This window comes from Ooceraea biroi, chromosome 12 (genome assembly GCF_003672135.1).
Source record: "Ooceraea biroi isolate clonal line C1 chromosome 12, Obir_v5.4, whole genome shotgun sequence".
NCBI classification, from domain to species: Eukaryota; Metazoa; Arthropoda; class Insecta; order Hymenoptera; family Formicidae; genus Ooceraea; species Ooceraea biroi.
The window spans coordinates 12,177,112-12,196,511 of NC_039517.1; the positions used below are offsets into that span (position 1 = coordinate 12,177,112).

At 37.0% G+C, this 19,400-nt stretch overlaps 2 protein-coding genes across 3 annotated transcripts in view; one reads left to right on the forward strand and one right to left on the reverse strand.

Moving 5' to 3' along the window:
- LOC105275082 (lipase 3) overlaps window positions 1-19,400 on the forward strand; it is a 214,935-nt gene that overhangs the window by 40,825 nt on the left and 154,710 nt on the right. The gene's annotated exons all lie outside the window — the stretch shown is intronic.
- On the reverse strand, window positions 9,074-9,986 carry LOC113563053. Its single transcript, XM_026974086.1, has one exon. It carries the CDS (start codon window positions 9,921-9,923, stop codon window positions 9,381-9,383), a length of 543 nt encoding a protein of 180 aa, XP_026829887.1. The 5' UTR covers window positions 9,924-9,986; the 3' UTR covers window positions 9,074-9,380.

Below are 19,400 nucleotides of genomic sequence, written 5' to 3' on the forward strand. Positions count from 1 at the left end.
ACGAGGAGGTCACTTTTCCGAAGGTTTACCAATATACCATGTTTAAACTCAATTTTCAAGGTGTTCCCTAACGCTCACACACTTTTCAATTGTTTTATCGTATTCAGGAGGTCAAAATCTATAAAAAAACACTATCCCTTTTACTTACACTTTTTTGGGCAGAAATCGGCACTATTTTAACATCCTCTCCGCACCAAGTGTTGGCAAGACTACGATTTCCGGAGTGCCAAGTTTTGACCGTGGATTCTTCATCTACAGGTCATTATAAACAAAACGTAAAGAGTGATGAAAGTGGCTATGTGGTTTAGTTTAGGAGATATGGAGGTTTTTAGTCGGAATTTGAGAAATCGACAAAAACGCTTTTTTGCTAGTTGCAGACTATAAAAGGTTGGTAATTATGCATTATAGGGGAGTCAGCTCCGATGACCTTGACATATGTTGTCAACAGTACCCTCCTGAGTGACCTTCAAAAGGTTTTAGCCGGCGCTCGTTGTTCATTAAAAAGTTATTAACAAAAATTAAACTTAACATTAACTCGATTAAAGCAGAAAATAATTTGTATACACCTGTTTTGTGCTTTTGGTTAAAATAAAGAATATTTTGTATTTATAAATAAACTATTCTATATATTAATAATTCACTGCTTTAAATAAATTTTGTTCGTTCATATTCAAAATAACTATTATATTTTCGAAACTTATGTCTCCTTATGTGCATAATAATTACCTGTTATATTTTCTGAAATTGGAGCCCCGGACACATACGCTCGGTTTTCAGTCCGCTTCGCGGGAGGGCGGGGAGGGGGGAGGGGCGCCCCTCTCCCCGCCGGGATCCGTGCCGTGTACCAAGTGATCAACCTCTGTGTGAAATTTGTTACACTGGCTCCGGCGGGGGGGGGGGGCGAAGCCCATGCCCCCCGCCCTCCCGCGAAGCGGGCTGAAAACGATGCTGATACCATCTCACACCGCCCCCTATGTCATTCGTTCCTAGTCCCCCTGCAGTTCGTTTCTATACGCTCGTTAATGTTAGGTGACAGTTGAGTGCTCGTTTTCATCCCGCTTCGCGGAAGCGATATCCACATAAAATAAATAACAAAACTTTGGAGTGACCAAAAGTACTGCGTGGAAGTTACAATATAGAATCTTGCTTTGCGTAGAACCTCGCTTGCTGAAAACATATGCAAAACTATTAAACTTCTTTTGTTAATAACTTTTTAATAAACAACGAGCGCCGGCTAAAACCTTTTGAAGGTCACTCAGGAGGGTCACCTGTATAATATATGTCAAGGTCAAGGTCATCGGAGCTGACTCCCCTATAATGCATAATTACCAAAAGGTTTTAGCCGTCGCTCATTGTTTATTAAAAAGTTATTAACAAAAGAAGTTTCGAAAATATAGTAGTTATTTTGAATATTGAAAGACATAAACGACGAATATGAACGAAGGAAAGAAAGTCATTTAACCTAACCTAACCTTACTTAACCTAATCTGGTTAGGTTATATTTTCCGAAAGTGGAGCCCCGGACTTATACGCTCGTTTTCAGCCCGCTTCGCGGCAGGGCGGGGGGGGGGAGGGGCGATGCCCCCGCCGGGATCCGTGCCGTGTACCAGGTGATCAAAATACGGTGAAATCTGTTACACGGTTCCGGTAGGGGAGAGGTAAAGCCCCTTCCTCCCGTCCTCCCACGAAGCGGGCTGAAAACAATCGTATGTGTCCGGGGTTCCAGTTTTGGAAAATATAACCTAACTCAAACTTATTTCTGATTTAAAGGTAAAATTCCATCAAATATACTCTTTCGTAAACGTATATGGTATCGTAAAATTATGGTCTAGTCATTAAACTGTTTTGTTAATACTTTTGTAACAAACAACGAGCGACAAGTGAAACCTAGTGCGGGTTATTCAGGAAGGTGACCTTGTAATATATGTCAAACTCAAGTCCTTGCTTTGCGTGGACAGTTGAAAATTCGTGCAAGATCATTAAATTTCTTTTTTTTAAATAATTTTTTAATAAACAACGAGCGACGGTTAAAACTTTTTGAAGATCACTCAGGCCTCTATAATATATGTCAAGGTCAAGGTCATCGGGGCGGGCTCCGTAAATTGTCAATATTTACCCTATATTGTTCTGTACAACGCGAAAATAGTCTGCAACTGGCAAAAAAGCGTTTTTGTTGATTTTTCAAATTCCAACTAAAAACCTCCATATCTCCTAAATTAAACCAGATAGCCACTTTCACCACTCTTTAAGTTTTGTTTGTAATGATCTGTAGATGAAGAATCCACGGTCAAAACTTGGCGCTCCGGAAATCGTAGTATCCCCCAAGTGTTTAACCTCCAACGATGTTGATTATCAACACGTTGAGTCCAGTGAGAATTGAGTGTGGACCAATAATGACAGTTATGCCTGTTGAGTTGTCCATTGTTATGAAATGAGGCTTCGTCACTGAAGAGAACATATTGGAAAAAAGTTGGATCTTCTCTTATCATTCGTAATGCCCAACAACAAAATTGTCTTCTTAGTTTCATATCATTTTCACTTACATCTTGGGTTAAAGTGGTATGGTAGGGATGGAATTTATGTCTTTGTAAAATCCTCCACACAGTGACATAAGGAATTCCTAAATGACGTTGCAGTTCTCTAATCGAAATATGAGGACTCAAGTTTATCATTGCTAGCACTGCTAATACACGCGGATCATTAACGTTATCTTCAGCATTTATTTGCTTGCGGTTTCTCTTACGGATTCTTCTACGCTCTCGTAATAAAATTCTTCTTATCTGCATTGCATTTGGATGTCGTCTAAACGGATGTCTATTACGATACAATCTTTCTGCTCTACAATAATTTCGTCCAGCTTCACCAAGCACAAGAATAATATAAACGATTTCATTTGAACTGTAAGCGGCCATTTTGAAAAAAGCTTTGAAAAAGCCCACTAATGTACCAAAATTAAAAGAAAAAGCTATACGAAAAAAAGAGGAAAGTTGAATCGTTCAATTGGGAAGAATTGGACTCAATTCTGTGCACGTGAGTGTATGTCAAGCAGTGCGGACAGATCGCGGAGACGCGCGCGCGTAAGAATCCCGCTCACACGCGCATGCGTACATGGATAACGTCGGCGGTACTGGAAGCAGAGTTGCCAATTCGGGGCCGCGCAACATGGAGCCCAGGGTATGCAAATTCGCTCTTGTAAAATGGGGGACGATATGCCACCTGGGTTAGGAACTCTGCCTTTGGGGAAGTAAAATGAATTACAACGCAACTTGTCGATAATGCAGATTAATGTGCACGCGCGCACATACGTTTATATATACTTTCATATACAGGGTCCGCCAAAAGTCCCGGGACCCCTGAACATTTCGAAAAATATGCATTTTCTTGAAAAATGTTTCAAACAAAAGTTGTAGGACTTTAAGTTACGCATTGCATAGTAATATTAGTATGACACTGAATAGCATCGTCAAGGTAACATAAAAATCATTTTGAATTGTTTAAATGGAACCCTCTACTTTTCATTACATATTCTTGTAGCTCACCTCGACAGCTTTCCAAAACACTATAAAAAAGTTTTTCTTCATTAAGAACTTTCCGAGTTTTGAGGTTTGAAAGTTACAGTACCGCCGGCATTAGCATTACCCAAGATCCAGACAATTAAGGCAAGATCGGGCATAGTACAGCCAACTAAGGCAAGATCGAGGTAAGATTTGGCCAATAAAGGCAAGGTAAAGGTCTACCTGGGCAGTGAAGGCAAGATAAAGGTCCACCTGGGCAGTGAAGGCAAGGTAAAGGTCCACCCGGCCAGTGAAGGCAAGGTAGGGGTTCACCTAGATATCTGTTCAAGGAGGCCCCTTTTCAATAAGACAATTCACATTAGATGCTCGAACTGCGCACCATCTGTTGTTTGACAATGTGCTAAACGTACGTAAAAGTTCTCTACTGCACTTCTGATGACATCTGGAGGAATAAGTGCAGCTTCTCGCATAATCCGTTGTCGAAGATCCTCCAGGTCATTAGGTTCTGTAAAGTAAATTTTACTTTTGAGATAGCCCCAGAGGAAATAATCGAGTGGTGTTAGATCTGGTGACCTCGCTGGCCACTCAATTGCTCCTCTTCTACCTATCCATCGGTTTGGAAATGTCTTATCTAGGTAATCACGTACAGCCCTTCCATAATGCGGTGGAGCTCCATCCTGTTGATACCACACTTCACCAAAATTATCACCTGCTCTCTCAGCTATTGATGGAATTATTTGATCTCTCAGCATACGTTCATATCTAGCGGCATTCAAATTACCATCGATGAAAAATGGCCCAATCAAAAAGTATTATTATAAATACCGGCCCAAACATTCAACTTCTCAGGATTCTGAGTGTGTGCCTCGCGCATCCAGTGAGGATTTTCGTCAGTCCAAAAACGACAGTTATGGCGGTTAACATTACCATTGATCTCGAAGCTTGCTTCATCGGAAAAAGCAATATTAAACAGGAAATTGGGTAACTGATCAATTCTTGTCATCATGATGTCACAAAATTCATTTCGGCGGTCGAAATCATCCTCATTTAATTTCTGAACAAAATGAATCTTGTAAGGATGAAAATTAATAAATTTCAGATTCCTACGAACAGAAGTTTGACTCATCTCAAGTTCCTGCGATGCCTTACTCACAGAAAGTCTGGGATTCTCTACAAAAGCTTGTGCGACTTCGAATGCCCTCTCTTCTCTCGTTTCAGACCTTGACTTTCCAGATTTTGGACGATTCCTATTTATTCCAGTTTCTTCAAATCGCCTGATCGTACGTTCAACAGTTGATTTAGAAATACCATTGTCTTGATCACGAAAGGTTTCATTGAATCTCCATTGTTTTTGACAGAAATTCGAAAAATATTACTCCATCACTTATTTTTTTAAATGATTCAAAATAGGAATTTACGTTAGAATTTGGTCAGGAAGAATCTGTGTGTATTTCCCATTTGAGCGCGATCATGGCACAACTTTCTGAACGCGAGAGGGTATCTCTCTTGATGATGAGGGGATGGCGGGACCGACAGAGATCTTATACTGAAGTGAAGAGACTGTTCAATGAAACCTTTCGTGATCAAGACAATGGTATTTCTAAATCAACTGTTGAACGTACGATCAGGCGATTTGAAGAAACTGGAATAAATAGGAATCGTCCAAAATCTGGAAAGTCAAGGTCTGAAACGAGAGAAGAGAGGGCATTCGAAGTCGCACAAGCTTTTGTAGAGAATCCCAGACTTTCTGTGAGTAAGGCATCGCAGGAACTTGAGATGAGTCAAACTTCTGTTCGTAGGAATCTGAAATTTATTAATTTTCATCCTTACAAGATTCATTTTGTTCAGAAATTAAATGAGGATGATTTCGACCGCCGAAATGAATTTTGTGACATCATGATGACAAGAATTGATCAGTTACCCAATTTCCTGTTTAATATTGCTTTTTCCGATGAAGCAAGCTTCGAGATCAATGGTAATGTTAACCGCCATAACTGTCGTTTTTGGACTGACGAAAATCCTCACTGGATGCGCGAGGCACACACTCAGAATCCTGAGAAGTTGAATGTTTGGGCCGGTATTTATAATAATACTTTTTGATTGGGCCATTTTTCATCGATGGTAATTTGAATGCCGCTAGATATGAACGTATGCTGAGAGATCAAATAATTCCATCAATAGCTGAGAGAGCAGGTGATAATTTTGGTGAAGTGTGGTATCAACAGGATGGAGCTCCACCGCATTATGGAAGGGCTGTACGTGATTACCTAGATAAGACATTTCCAAACCGATGGATAGGTAGAAGAGGAGCAATTGAGTGGCCAGCGAGGTCACCAGATCTAACACCACTCGATTATTTCCTCTGGGGCTATCTCAAAAGTAAAATTTACTTTACAGAACCTAATGACCTGGAGGATCTTCGACAACGGATTATGCGAGAAGCTGCACTTATTCCTCCAGATGTCATCAGAAGTGCAGTAGAGAACTTTTACGTACGTTTAGCACATTGTCAAACAACAGATGGTGCGCAGTTCGAGCATCTAATGTGAATTGTCTTATTGAAAAGGGGCCTCCTTGAACAGATATCTAGGTGAACCCCTACCTTGCCTTCACTGGCCGGGTGGACCTTTACCTTGCCTTCACTGCCCAGGTGGACCTTTATCTTGCCTTCACTGCCCAGGTAGACCTTTACCTTGCCTTTATTGGCCAAATCTTACCTCGATCTTGCCTTAGTTGGCTGTACTATGCCCGATCTTGCCTTAATTGTCTGGATCTTGGGTAATGCTAATGCCGGCGGTACTGTAACTTTCAAACCTCAAAACTCGGAAAGTTCTTAATGAAGAAAAACTTTTTTATAGTGTTTTGGAAAGCTGTCGAGGTGAGCTACAAGAATATGTAATGAAAAGTAGAGGGTTCCATTTAAACAATTCAAAATGATTTTTATGTTACCTTGACGATGCTATTCAGTGTCATACTAATATTACTATGCAATGCGTAACTTAAAGTCCTACAACTTTTGTTTGAAACATTTTTCAAGAAAATGCATATTTTTCGAAATATTCAGGGGTCCCGGGACCTTTGGCGGACCCTGTATATACTTTCATTTAATTGTTTTTGTAAAATATATTATTAAAAATAATTAAGAAATTGAAATAAAATAATATTCTTTATCAATAAATTGTAAAAATACAAAAAATGATACATAAGTAATAAAATATAATTTTAAAATTATAATATGAAATAAAGATATTTAAAAAATATTACATTTAAAATGCAGTGCATAATATTTTCCCGTCCCACTTAGCAGATTGCGGACTGTCGGATATCCGATGTGGTTAAAATAATGTGGGAATATCCGGTGTAGTTAAAAAATATGATGCACAACACAGCACCGTAATGCACACACCATTCACACATAACAAAGATAAACTATATAAAATAAATCTACATAGTTACATAAAATACACTCAACACACACACACACAATACAATCAAGAAAAACGCAGAACATTTCATACAAAATGCTCATACATAACAAAGATAAAATATATAAAATATAGACGATAATGTACATGCACATATAAAAGTTACACTTAATATATATATGTATATATAAATACAATAAAAACACCGCATAACATTTTATATAAGATGCTCATACACAATACTACATGCATACACCATTTATACGTACAAAGATAAAATATATGATATATATATATATATATATATATATATATAAATACAGAATGTAATATATATTTATATATACGCAATACAGTTTAAAACATTTAACTCATAACATTTTATACAAGATGATCACACATGCAATACTATACAAATATACATACATTCATACATACTGTCATACATACAAATATACATACTTTCATATAAAAACAAAACTTACAATTGTTTAGATCATTCTAACAATTTTGCTCATTCATACTGCTAAAGTTCTTCTCACAATCCCGCTCTTGCTAAGATATCGTATCTTTCCTCCGACCACATCTACACCAATCCCCTTCCCTTTGTTCAACCTGAAGGCATGCCTTCCCGTTGAGAAAGTATGACTTCTTCAGATTGATGATCAGGATAGATGTATGATCGAAGTAAAAGAACTTCTACCTATATCATGTACTAAACTATTACACTCAGACTTACACACGTTCTCTATCACACTTTACATTATCTTTATAATATAAATCGTAATTTAATTTTTATTACATATTATGACATTTTTCTGTTCATACCACCATGCTAAAACTTTCATTCCTATCACACGTACAATTATTTTACAAAAATTGTTACAATGTTCTGGACATTCGTGCCACTCCATATTAATATTCCAATGATCAAAATGCTCCGACATAACTTTTAAAATATCACGAAAATGAGCTCTAGTTTTTAATAATTTTACGCATCTACTTGCTATATTCCTTGCATATGTTACAAATGTGTTACTTCTTAAACTATTATTGCAATTCTGACAAAATGTTACTTCTTTTAATATACAATTAATAAAATCATCTACATGTTCTGATAAAAAAGTCGAAAGTGAATCCTCGCGAACAATTGTATTACTAACTTCAGACCATTCGTCATGAATATCGTTGTTGCGTTCAACACCATACATCTCATCATTTGAAACATTATCCAAGCACTCTTCTAATGAAAATAACATAAAGTCCTTATTGGAGATTTCGCAATTACCACCAATAATTTTAATAGATTTCATGTTGTTCAACAGTAAAGTGATGAAAGAATGTTCGAACTGACAAGGTGTCGGATTCGTATGACGAATGGCATGACTCCTAATTTGCCCGAAGAAATTTTCAAGTGGATCTTGATTACAAAATCGCGTTTTTAAATTACAAAACTTGTATTCTTGGTGTAAAATTTTCCATAATTTTTAAAACCCGTCTATAGTAAATAACAAATTTTTTAAAGTAGGCACGGATGTCACTTGACATGTCTTCTTATCAATATAATGCATATTGCGTAAAATGTACTTACATTCATTCCAAAACGTATGATGTGCGCTACTTTCTAAAACCGGACATCTCAAATCGTTTTCCCGCGTTTCATGTCCATTCATGGAATCAAATAAATTATTAAAGAAGTTAACGGCTTCAGCTGTTGGAAGTCCCTTCTCAGCATCGATGCTTATTTCTTCATTATTTATAGATACAGTACCTGTAACAAAAGAACAAAATACAGATTTATTAGATATTTTAATTTCATAAATATAATGTAGATCTTGTTTGTTTCCATTTGATTGTAAATAATTGTATTTTTTCGGTATGTATATTATAACATTTAGCGATATTAATATGAAAAATTCATATTAATATCGCTAAATATAGAAAATATAGAAAATAAAGAAAATTATATATTATGATACATTGAATATACTAAATATATTTATGAAGAAAACTTTCTTTTTATTTATATTAATAATACTTACACTTTGATCTTGTAAGTGTTTCGATGCAACTAGCGACGGTTCCGCTTAGCACTTGTGTTGAGTGTTTCACACGCATCTTCTTAATTTTATCTTCCATGACATGTTGTGTTGTTAATTTCTTGAGTTGTGGACGGATAGTATTTAACTTCCTATCCATGAGTCACGCTGTTTTTATCACCTCCCACGATGCGATTTGTGTAGTATTGTTAGGTGTCGTCGCTAAATGTTTTGTAAGAAGATTGTTCCTAATCCCTTTTATAAGATGAGGAGGATCATATAGAGGAACAATCTCCATGTTGTCCACTTCAAAGCTTTGTCCTGTAAACAGTACAATTACTTACAATAAAACGTGCATATATATATATGTATATGCACACACATATATATTTTACATTATATTATTTACCTTCCGATCTATTTTGCGATGTACGTTTCATATTGCTCCTGTATATTAATTGTTTAATTGCGGCTTGATTCGACGATCCCTGGTCGCAAACTGTGACAACGATGCGGAATCTCACGTTGTTAATTTTCTTAATGTGTTCTTTTACACATCGCATAAGCTGGGCTGTATTAGTTTGTTTATGACAAAAATTATAAGAAACAGGCATTTTCCAGCCTGAATTTAATCCGTGTAACATGAACACTAAAGCATGGTCTGCTACTTTGCTAGTACGGTTATTACCCCAATCTTCATAGCCGCATATAATATCCTTTCGAGCATCATAATTGATTTTGGGTTGTATGGATATTTCATCCCACATAAGAATGCAGACTTTTTCTTTAGATGACATTTTTGGAGCTAAATTCTCTAGATGTTTGAGAATTAAAGTATTCAATCCGGGGGCAATGGGTAATTTTACAAGTGCCGACTGCAAAGTTTGAATAGATGGAATGCTGTTAAAAATGGTACGCAAACACGTGTATGGCCGTTTTCCCATCGTTTTATATAATGTTAGAGCCAAAGCTTTATGTTTGGCTTCATATCGATGTCCCTATAAAAAAAAATATTTCGACATTGTAAACATTTTTGTTATTATTATTATAAAAGCTAAGATTTCAAGCACAACATCAAGCAAATATTTCATGCAAGCACACCATGCACATATATAAAAATACATCCAAATATCGTAAAATATGGGAGATAGACTATATAATATAGTATTATTAAGCAATTAAAAGTAACATCAAGCAATTAAGAGGCATATGTACATACAAAAAAGTTAAAATCACTTTAGCTTCTTTCATTATCAACAGCCGCAGTCAACAGCCATTCTCTACTCATTGAAAAGAAATCACAATGCGATAAAAATGTTCGCGATATTATATTTTAAACGTAATACTATAATAATAATAATACGGTCCGACAACCCATCAAACTTTGAATTGTCTACTTTATTTATCTTATTTTATTATAATTAATCATATTACAATTTTAAATATACTAAATATTATACATGCACAATGCAAAAAGCTTTCCTTTACATGTTATTGTAAAAGTATTATTCTATATATTATTTCAAGTAATATTGTTAAGAGAGAATAATGAAGAAGACAAAACAAATAAAACCAAAACATTGTATATTCTGCCATATAAATGGTGTGCATAAAGATATGTATTTATTCATGAGCAAAAATTTGTCATACATTGACGAGATCAATTCACACATATTGTGTACATATTGATACTTATTGATTGCAGCATTATGTGTCCATTAATATCTTTAATTGGCAGCATTTTCATTTCTTAAAAGATATCTAAAGGACATCTTTGCGATGTCTTTTGGATATTTATGCTACCTGGGAAAGTTACAGATTTTTACAAATGTTTTATAATGATAGAAACATACCTCTACAATATTTGACACAGAAATGAAAATGCTGCCAATTAAAGATATTAATGGACACATAATGCTGCAATCAATAAGTATCAATATGTACACAATATGTGTGAATTGATCTCGTCAATGTATGACAAATTTTTGCTCATGAATAAATACATATCTTTATGCACACCATTTATATGGCAGAATATACAATGTTTTGGTTTTATTCATGTATATTATGTCCTTTATTTTTTAATATCAAAGGCTAGTATTCATAGTCCGTTCTTATTTCCAGACGATCTGAAGTAATGTCTTAAGATGCTAATACGACTGTGTGATTGGTTTCAAATATCTTATGATTGTACTTAAGATGGTCTTAAATCAGAATCAACAATGATCTATAATACGCAAACTGAATTTATTATACTATACTAACTGGAGTAGCTTGATTCGTGGCATTACTTTTTCTCGGAAATCGTTAGTCGTACGAGAAAAAGTAGTACATGATAACATGTGTATTTTTAATAGATCTACAACTGTTGTATAATACTTTTTTGCATATAATTAATATTTCACAAGATAAACAAAAAAATTGATTTTTTTGTGATTTTATGATTTTTTCGATTTTTAAGGTCCCAGGGGCACCCTTTATCTGATTGAGCTGAAATTTTACACAGATTATTTTTTTATAAAATGGAACCAAACTGGGGGGTAGCGCAAAGAAAATTCAAACTTTGAAAATAAGAGCCACCCTAATGTTACACGGTCCCGAATTGGCATCTCTGCTTCCAGTTTCGCCGGCGTTATCCATGTACGCACGCACGCACACGCTGATAGTAAACAGTAAAATACTAAGAAAAACTTCAGTGTCTGTTATCATTGGTCCGCCAAAGGTTGAACCTGAGTTTTCGGGTTAAGGAGGGCTTTTTTAAAAAAACCTGTTTCCAACAAAAGTTACTTACTTTTCGACGGAGAATCAGAATCTGCAATAAAAAATAGAGGTTTCCATTAAAAAAAACAAAGTTGAACTCCATATGACCTTGGCACGTTCACTCAAGGTCACGTCCACATTTCCATCATGTGTCCCCCTTCAAGCTATGCAACTTTCATTGGGAAAATATTTCCATTAAATCATCGATTCGCGAGATAATTGACCATATCACTTAAAATGAAACACCTTGTGTGTGTGTGTGTATATATATATATATATATGTAAACTCTATATCACACACACATACACACACACATGTATATGTATACATTTTAATTTTATAATATACATGAAGTATTATTGTTGTGTCCGGAGTGACTCCGTATTTTGGAGCCACCCGATGTTACGAGCTGATCGCGGTCAGCTGAAAAACAGCCGCACGCTCCGAGGACGCCCCGGATGCAACATTATATATAAGTTTTTAGTATTATTTTATATAAATATGCCTATGATAATGCAATATAATAAAATAATATAATATAACATGTATTCTTTACAATATATAATACAATATACAATATGCAATAATTTTTTAACAATTAGTTGTAAAAATACATACATATACACATAATACGTATACATATATAAATTATTAAAGAAAATATAAGAGGCTTCACAAATTTTTGTAACTTATTCAAACTAAACTATAGAATATTTCTAGAAAATTTATTAATATCACACATGACTTAAATGTCAGATTAGCTTATTTTAGTTTGAATAAGTTACAAAAATTTGTGAAGCCTCTTAAAGACACTCTCCCAGTGAATGTTAGTAAAAATGTTGTATATAGGATTGCTTGCAAGGACTGTGATGCAACCTATGTAGGACAGACTTCTAGATTATTACAGACTAGAATTTCGGAGCACAAGAATCATATCCGCAGAAACACTACTTCACATTCTGTTGTTACTGAACATAGACTCAATTTTGGTCATGAGTTTGACTGGGAGAATGTCATTGTTCTTGACCATGAAAAGTTTTTGTCGAAACGTTTGATCTCTGAAATGCTTCACATTAAATTGCAAAATAATAGTATTAATTTACAGACGGATACACAGTTTTTGCATCATGGCTATTGTTCTGTTCTTTCTAAATTGTAATTTTTAATTTGGAAATGTTTGTGCTTATTTCTTGATATTTTCACTTTGTTTTGGCTTTGAGGCAAGTTGTTTGTCTCAGTGTTCTCGTTGCTCCGATAAACCGACTCATTACGGGATATGACTTCGTCCTGATAGTTACATAGTTTTGACTCACGACTTCTGTTAATTTATTTATTCTTTGGTGTATTCTTTGTTATATCTTGGCGTTTGTATATTGTGGTGAGTGTTTAATAACATCAGTTTTTATTATTTATGTATTGCGCGCTATAATTCTGCTGATCGTTTACAGATTTGGATCACTTTATACTTATACTTTGAATTGTTCACCTTGGAATTGTACGGAACCAACTTGTTACTGAAGATGGCCTGATATTGTGGCCGAAACGTATAATATATTACTTGGTACTACGGACATTGTTCGTTTTTTTTTACTTTTCGCACGACACCAGCGGCCGTTCCTATTGCCCAATTTTCGTTATATTATATAAATTATGTTTATGTAGTACATGTAAAAAACATTTAGTACATGTAAAGAATACATATTATATTACATTATATTATAGGCATATTTATTAATATAAAAGAAAACTATAACTTATATGTAATACTTCATATCTACTATAAAATAAAAATAACAATAATTGGTGGAAACTTCAATGCGAGGACAGGGAAGAGAGGGGGAAGGATATGGGAGGATGGAGAAGGAGGAGGGAGAAATAGAAGGCCGAAGGACGAGAAGATGAATAAGGAAGGAAAGGAGTTGGTAGAATTTATTAGTGAGAGAGGATGGATGATAGTGAATGGAGGGATAGAGGGGGATGAGAAAGGGGAATGGACGTACACAGGAGGAAGGGGGGAATCGGTGATAGATTATATATTGGTGAACGAGGAGGGATGGGATAGAATAAGAAATTTTGAAGTGGGAGAGAATGTGGATTCAGATCATCAGTCTATAACGGTAAGGATAGAGGGAAGAGAAGAGAGAAGGAGGAAGAGGGGAGGAGGAGAAAAGGGGATAGGAAAAGGGATATGGACAGAGAGGGCGAGGGAAAGATATAAGGGGAACTTAGGAGAAGTGAGAATGGGAGAAGGAAAGATAGAGGAGGAGATTGAAAAAATTAATAGGAGAATAAAAGGGGCGATGGTGAGGGAGGAGGAGGAAGGAGGGGAGAAGAGAGGGAAGGGATGGTGGGATAGGGAATGTAGGGAAGTAAAGAAGAAAGTGAGGAGAGAAATGAGGAAATGGAGAAGGGATAAAGCGAACATTGAGAGATATAAAAAAGAGAAGTTAGAGTATAGGAAATTATGCGAGAGGAAAAGAAAGGAGGAGAATGAGAATTGAGAGAGATGGGTGAGGGAGAAAAGTAGGGAAGGGAAGATATGGGAGGTAATTAAAAGGGAAAGGAGAAAGAGGAAAGGGAGAAATGAGGAGATAGAAATGAAAGAATAAGATGAGTATTTTAGAGAGATGCTGGGAGGGGTGGAGAGAAGAGTGATTAGAGGAAAGAAGGAAAGGGAGGGAAGGGAGAGGAAACCAGAGATAACTAAGGAAGAAATAAGAAAAGTAGTGAGGAATTTGGAAAACAATAAGACAATGGGAGGAGACGAGATACCAAATGAGGCGTGGAAGTACGGAGGAACAGAGATGGAAGAATGGATAAGGGAGATATGTAATAGAGTATGGAAAGGAGAAGGATGGCCAGAGGAATGGAAGGAAGGGATAGTGGTACCGATAGTGAAGAAGGGAGATGGAAGAAGGATTAGCAAATATAGAGGAGTGACGCTGATGGCGACATTATATAAAATATATGTTTCGGTGTTAGCGGGAAGGTTGATGGAGGAAGTGGAGGAGAAGGGAATGATACCACAGAATCAGACGGGATTCAGGAAAGGATTGGGAGCGATGGATAACGTGTATGCTTTGAATTACATGATAAATAGGCAGATAAATACGAAAGGAGGAAAATTAGTAGCATTATTTCTGGACTTAAGAGCGGCATTTGATTCAGTGGACAGGGGAGTACTGATAAAGGCAATGAGGGAAAGAGGGGTGAGAGAGGGACTGGTAGATAGATGTGAGGAAGTTTTGGTGGAGACAAGAAGTAGGGTAAAAGTGGGAGAGGAGTTAGGGGGGAGGTTTTAGACAGGAAGAGGGGTGAGACAAGGATGCCTTTTGAGTCCGGGGATGTTCAATTTGATGATGGCGGATATGGAGCAGGAATTAAAGGGAGGAAGATGGGGGGAGTGAAAGTGGAAGGAGAGAAAGTATACTCGTTGGCATACGCAGATGACGTAGTAGTATTATCAGAGGATGAAGAAGGAATGAAGGCAATGATAGCGAGGTTAGAAAGGGATATAGATAAGAAAGGGGTGGAAGTGAACATAGGAAAAACGAAGGTTATGAGATTCAGGAAGGGAGGGGGTAGAGAAAGGAAGATGAAATGGAGATGAAAAGGAAAGGAATTGGAAGAGGTGAAGGAATACAAATATTTAGGATATATAATGCAAAAGAATGGAGGGCAGGAGAGGCATGTAAAAGAAAGGGTTAGGGCAGGGATGGCAGTGATGGGGCAAGTATGGGGGATAGGTAAGAGAAGATTTGAGAGGGAATGGGGGAAAAGGATATGGCTGTACGATAGTTTGGTATGGACGGTGATAGGGTATGGAGTAGAGGTATCGGGATAGGAAGAGAGAGAGGAGGTGGAGAGAAGTCAGGAAAGGTCTAAGATGGATGTTAGGGGTAAATGGAAGGACGCCGGGATACATGGTAAGGGAGGAAATGAAGAGAGAAAAATTAAGGGAGAGAGCAGGATTAAGAGCATGGGGGTGGAAAAGAAGAATGGAGGAAGGAAAAGGAAGTGAGATAGCGAGAAGATGCTGGGAGGAGATAAGAAAGAGAGCAGAGAGAGGGGAGGGAATATCGAATTGGGAAAGAGGAAGAGAAGAATTTTTCAAGAAAAGGGGATGGGATGCATTGGAAATAAGGAAAAAGAGGGAAGAGGGGGAGACATTGGTGAAGGAACTGATGAGAGAGGGAGAGGAAATAGGAAGAAGAGAGAGATGGCAGAAGATAAAAGAATCGAAGCATAATGTATGGTATAAGTATATAAAAGGGGAAGGGATACCAAGATATATGAAGAAAGGGTGGGAGGAAAACAGATGGAAAAGGGTGGCGAGATGGAGGTTGGGGAATGAGGTGAGAGGGGGGCAGTATTGGAGAGAAGAGGAGGAAAAGAGGTGTAGATTGTGTGGGAGAGAAGAGGAAACATGGGAGCATGTATGGGAGGGATGCAGGAGATGGGAGAAGGGTAGTAAGAAGAGTTGGCAGGAGAAAGTAAGGAGAATATTAGGAGAGGAGAGGGAAGGGGAGGAATGGATGAGAGAGATAGAAAGGGAGAGAGAAGTGGGAAGTGAAGGAAATATAGGAATGGAAGGGGGGAGGAAGAGAGAGAGAGAGTGAGAGAGAGAAAGAGAGGTAAGATTCTGCAGGGGAAAGTAATAGGGGAGAAATGAAAAGAATGAAGAAACAAGCCAAGGAAACGGAAGTCCAAACGAGCGGTGTGTGTGTGGGTAAAGGGAGGGCGAGTGTCGCAAGACACACGCCCTCGATAAGAGAACGGTTAGTTATTAGGAAAGAAATGTACAGGGTTGGGGAACGCTCTCTCGAAAAGCACCTTTAAACCCCGAAGGGATGAATAAAGTACAATACAATATAAAATAAAAATATATGCGTGAGTGAATGAGAGACAGAAAGAGCGAGCGATGAAATGTAAGTAAGCACCACAACTCTTGTAGAGGTTTACTCTCAAGATTTGGAAGAACAATTGATTTACGAATTGGAACAATTCATAATTCGGGCCTCTAAAAATCGTAATCCGATCCTGGCGAGGCGCGAAGAAGCCAAAACGAGCAATCGAGCGAGCATGCGATCAAGTGAAAAATAGACACATATGTGTGGCGACATGTATGTATTAATACTTTCACACACATGAACAGACGAAGATAATGTCTGTCGTGCTAGCAGATTGTGGCGCCATCTCCCGTAAGATCCGGCACCTACTTTTGCACGAATTACTGCTCTTTTTTATTATCTCCATCTGTATTTACATTTATAAAATTTTAATTAAAGCAATCTTTTTTTCTAGTCTTATAATCTTAGTTCCAATTACATAATATTAGTCTTTAATGTTATCCCTCGAGGGCGACAATCTTATTTGGCATATACAGGGTGTTTAAAAAAAAGGTCGGATATTTTATCCACGTGTAGTACTCATGAAAAGAAGCAAAAAAGTCTTAGGCAACATAGGTCCGCAAATCAACTGTTTCAGAGCTAGAGTTGATTTTGTATCTTTTTGGATTTTTATTTTTGTATTTTTGTTTTAATATTTATTGATGATTAGAGAACGTTATCGGACCAGACGAAAACGCGACCGTTCCGCGCAGATTTCCTCTCTAAAGACCCCCCACTACGCTGCGATACAAGCGCGTTAATGCTATTATACACGCCACCACTACGCCACGCTATTCCCACTTCGCTCGTCTATGCGCAGACGGATAACGTTCTCTCGCTGGACGGAGTATAGGAACGTCTTGTGCAGTTCAATGTGTGCAAGAGTCATTTATCAGTTGTATCTAATCGTGTCATTGATTTCGATTCCACGCACTTTACGTCGTGAATGAACGGCCGCGCCATCGTGTTTTTCATGAAAAAATAAAATAAAATTTAAGTCGTTGCTTTTTGTTGCCCTTTATTTCCTGTAAGTATCATTAATCTCGCTACAGTGCTGTATCAGTTTCCTACTGTTTTCGCTTAAAAGTATTTGCAAATAAAAGAAAATGCCGCTCTATACCAATGCAGAAATGGCAGATATGCATTTCATGTACGGTCGTGCCAATGGTAACACTTATGAAGCACGGCGTCTGTATGCTGAAGCATTTCCGAATCGTGCACTTCCATCTGATAAGTTATTCTCCAAATTGCATTTACGTTTAGTCGAAAATGGTTTATTTAGTGTAAGTAAACATGATGCTGGACGGCCCAGGTCAGTGTCTACTCTTGAAGCAGAACTTGAAGTTTTAAGAAGAGTAGAAGAAAATCCGAATATCAGCACCAGAATAATAACTACGGAACTAAATATGAATGCTTCCTTAGTCTGGAGGATTTTACGTGAACAGCAGCTGTATCCTTTCCATATTCAGCGGGTGCAAGCTCTTATAGCCTCCGATTATGATTCCAGACTAGCGTTCTGCATATTCGTACTAAGAAAAGTTAAAGAAAATCCAGACTTTGCTGCTAATATTTTATTTACAGATGAAGCTATTTTTACAAACAACGGGATCATTAATTTCCACAACAATCATGTTTGGGCTGATGAAAACTCTCATGTCGTTGTCGAGTCCAGACATCAGCATCGAATTTCTTTGAACGTTTGGGTGGGTATTTTGAGGGACCGTTTAATTGGACCAGTGTTTTGTCCAAATCGTTTAACTGGTGCAGTTTATCTTGACTTCTTAAATAACACTCTACCTCCACTATTGAAAGATGTCCCCCTAAATGATAGAGTTAACCTTTGGTATATGCACGATGGGGCTCCTCCGCATTTCGCAGTTAACGTTAGAAATTTCCTAAATGAAACTTACAATAATAACTGGATAGGACGAGGGGGTCCAGTGCCATGGCCACCCAGATCCTTTGATTTTAACCCATTGGACTTTTGCATTTGGGGATATTTAAAATCGCTAGTGTATTCAAGACCCATTAATAACGTTGACGACTTGCGGCACCGAATAGATGTCTGCCAGGCTATTCGCCAAATTCCAGGGATATTCGAAAGAATAAGAGCTTCCTTTCTGCGACGATGTGAAGCTTGTGTACAAATGGAAGGTGGACATGTAGGACATCTTCTTTAAGTATTTTTCGTTGAAACATCTTGTATTATTTAGCTATTAGCGCGTTTACTGTTTGTTTTTTAATAATAATGCCATTTGACAAACAAAAAATACAAAAAAATTAAAATTAAAACAAAAATACAAAAATAAAACAAATAAAAATCTAAAAAGATACAAAATCAACTCTAGCTCTGAAACAGTTGATTTGCGGACCTATGTTGCCTAAGACTTTTTTGCTTCTTTTCATGAGTATTACAAGTGGATAAAATATCTGACCTTTTTTTAAACACCCTGTATAAATTCTAGATTTTTTGTATTCAGTCAATATTGTTGTCAGGTGACAGCTCTACATGCCAAGACAAAGTGCTGTTTTTACTTTTTTCCGTTTTTCGTACAAAGTTGACTTTCGCCCTCGTCATTTTTCTGCGTACTTTACTCGTGTGAAAGGATTTTTCATTCTATGCAATCAATAAAAAGATTAGTATAAATGAATTTTTGGGTATATGTGTAAGTTTCTTAGCCACTCCAGGATCGCCTTAAGGAAACTGAAGAAAAGCTAAAAAAGTGTTATGGGGACTTTGCATAAAATGGTTCACAAGTGGTCACTGAATT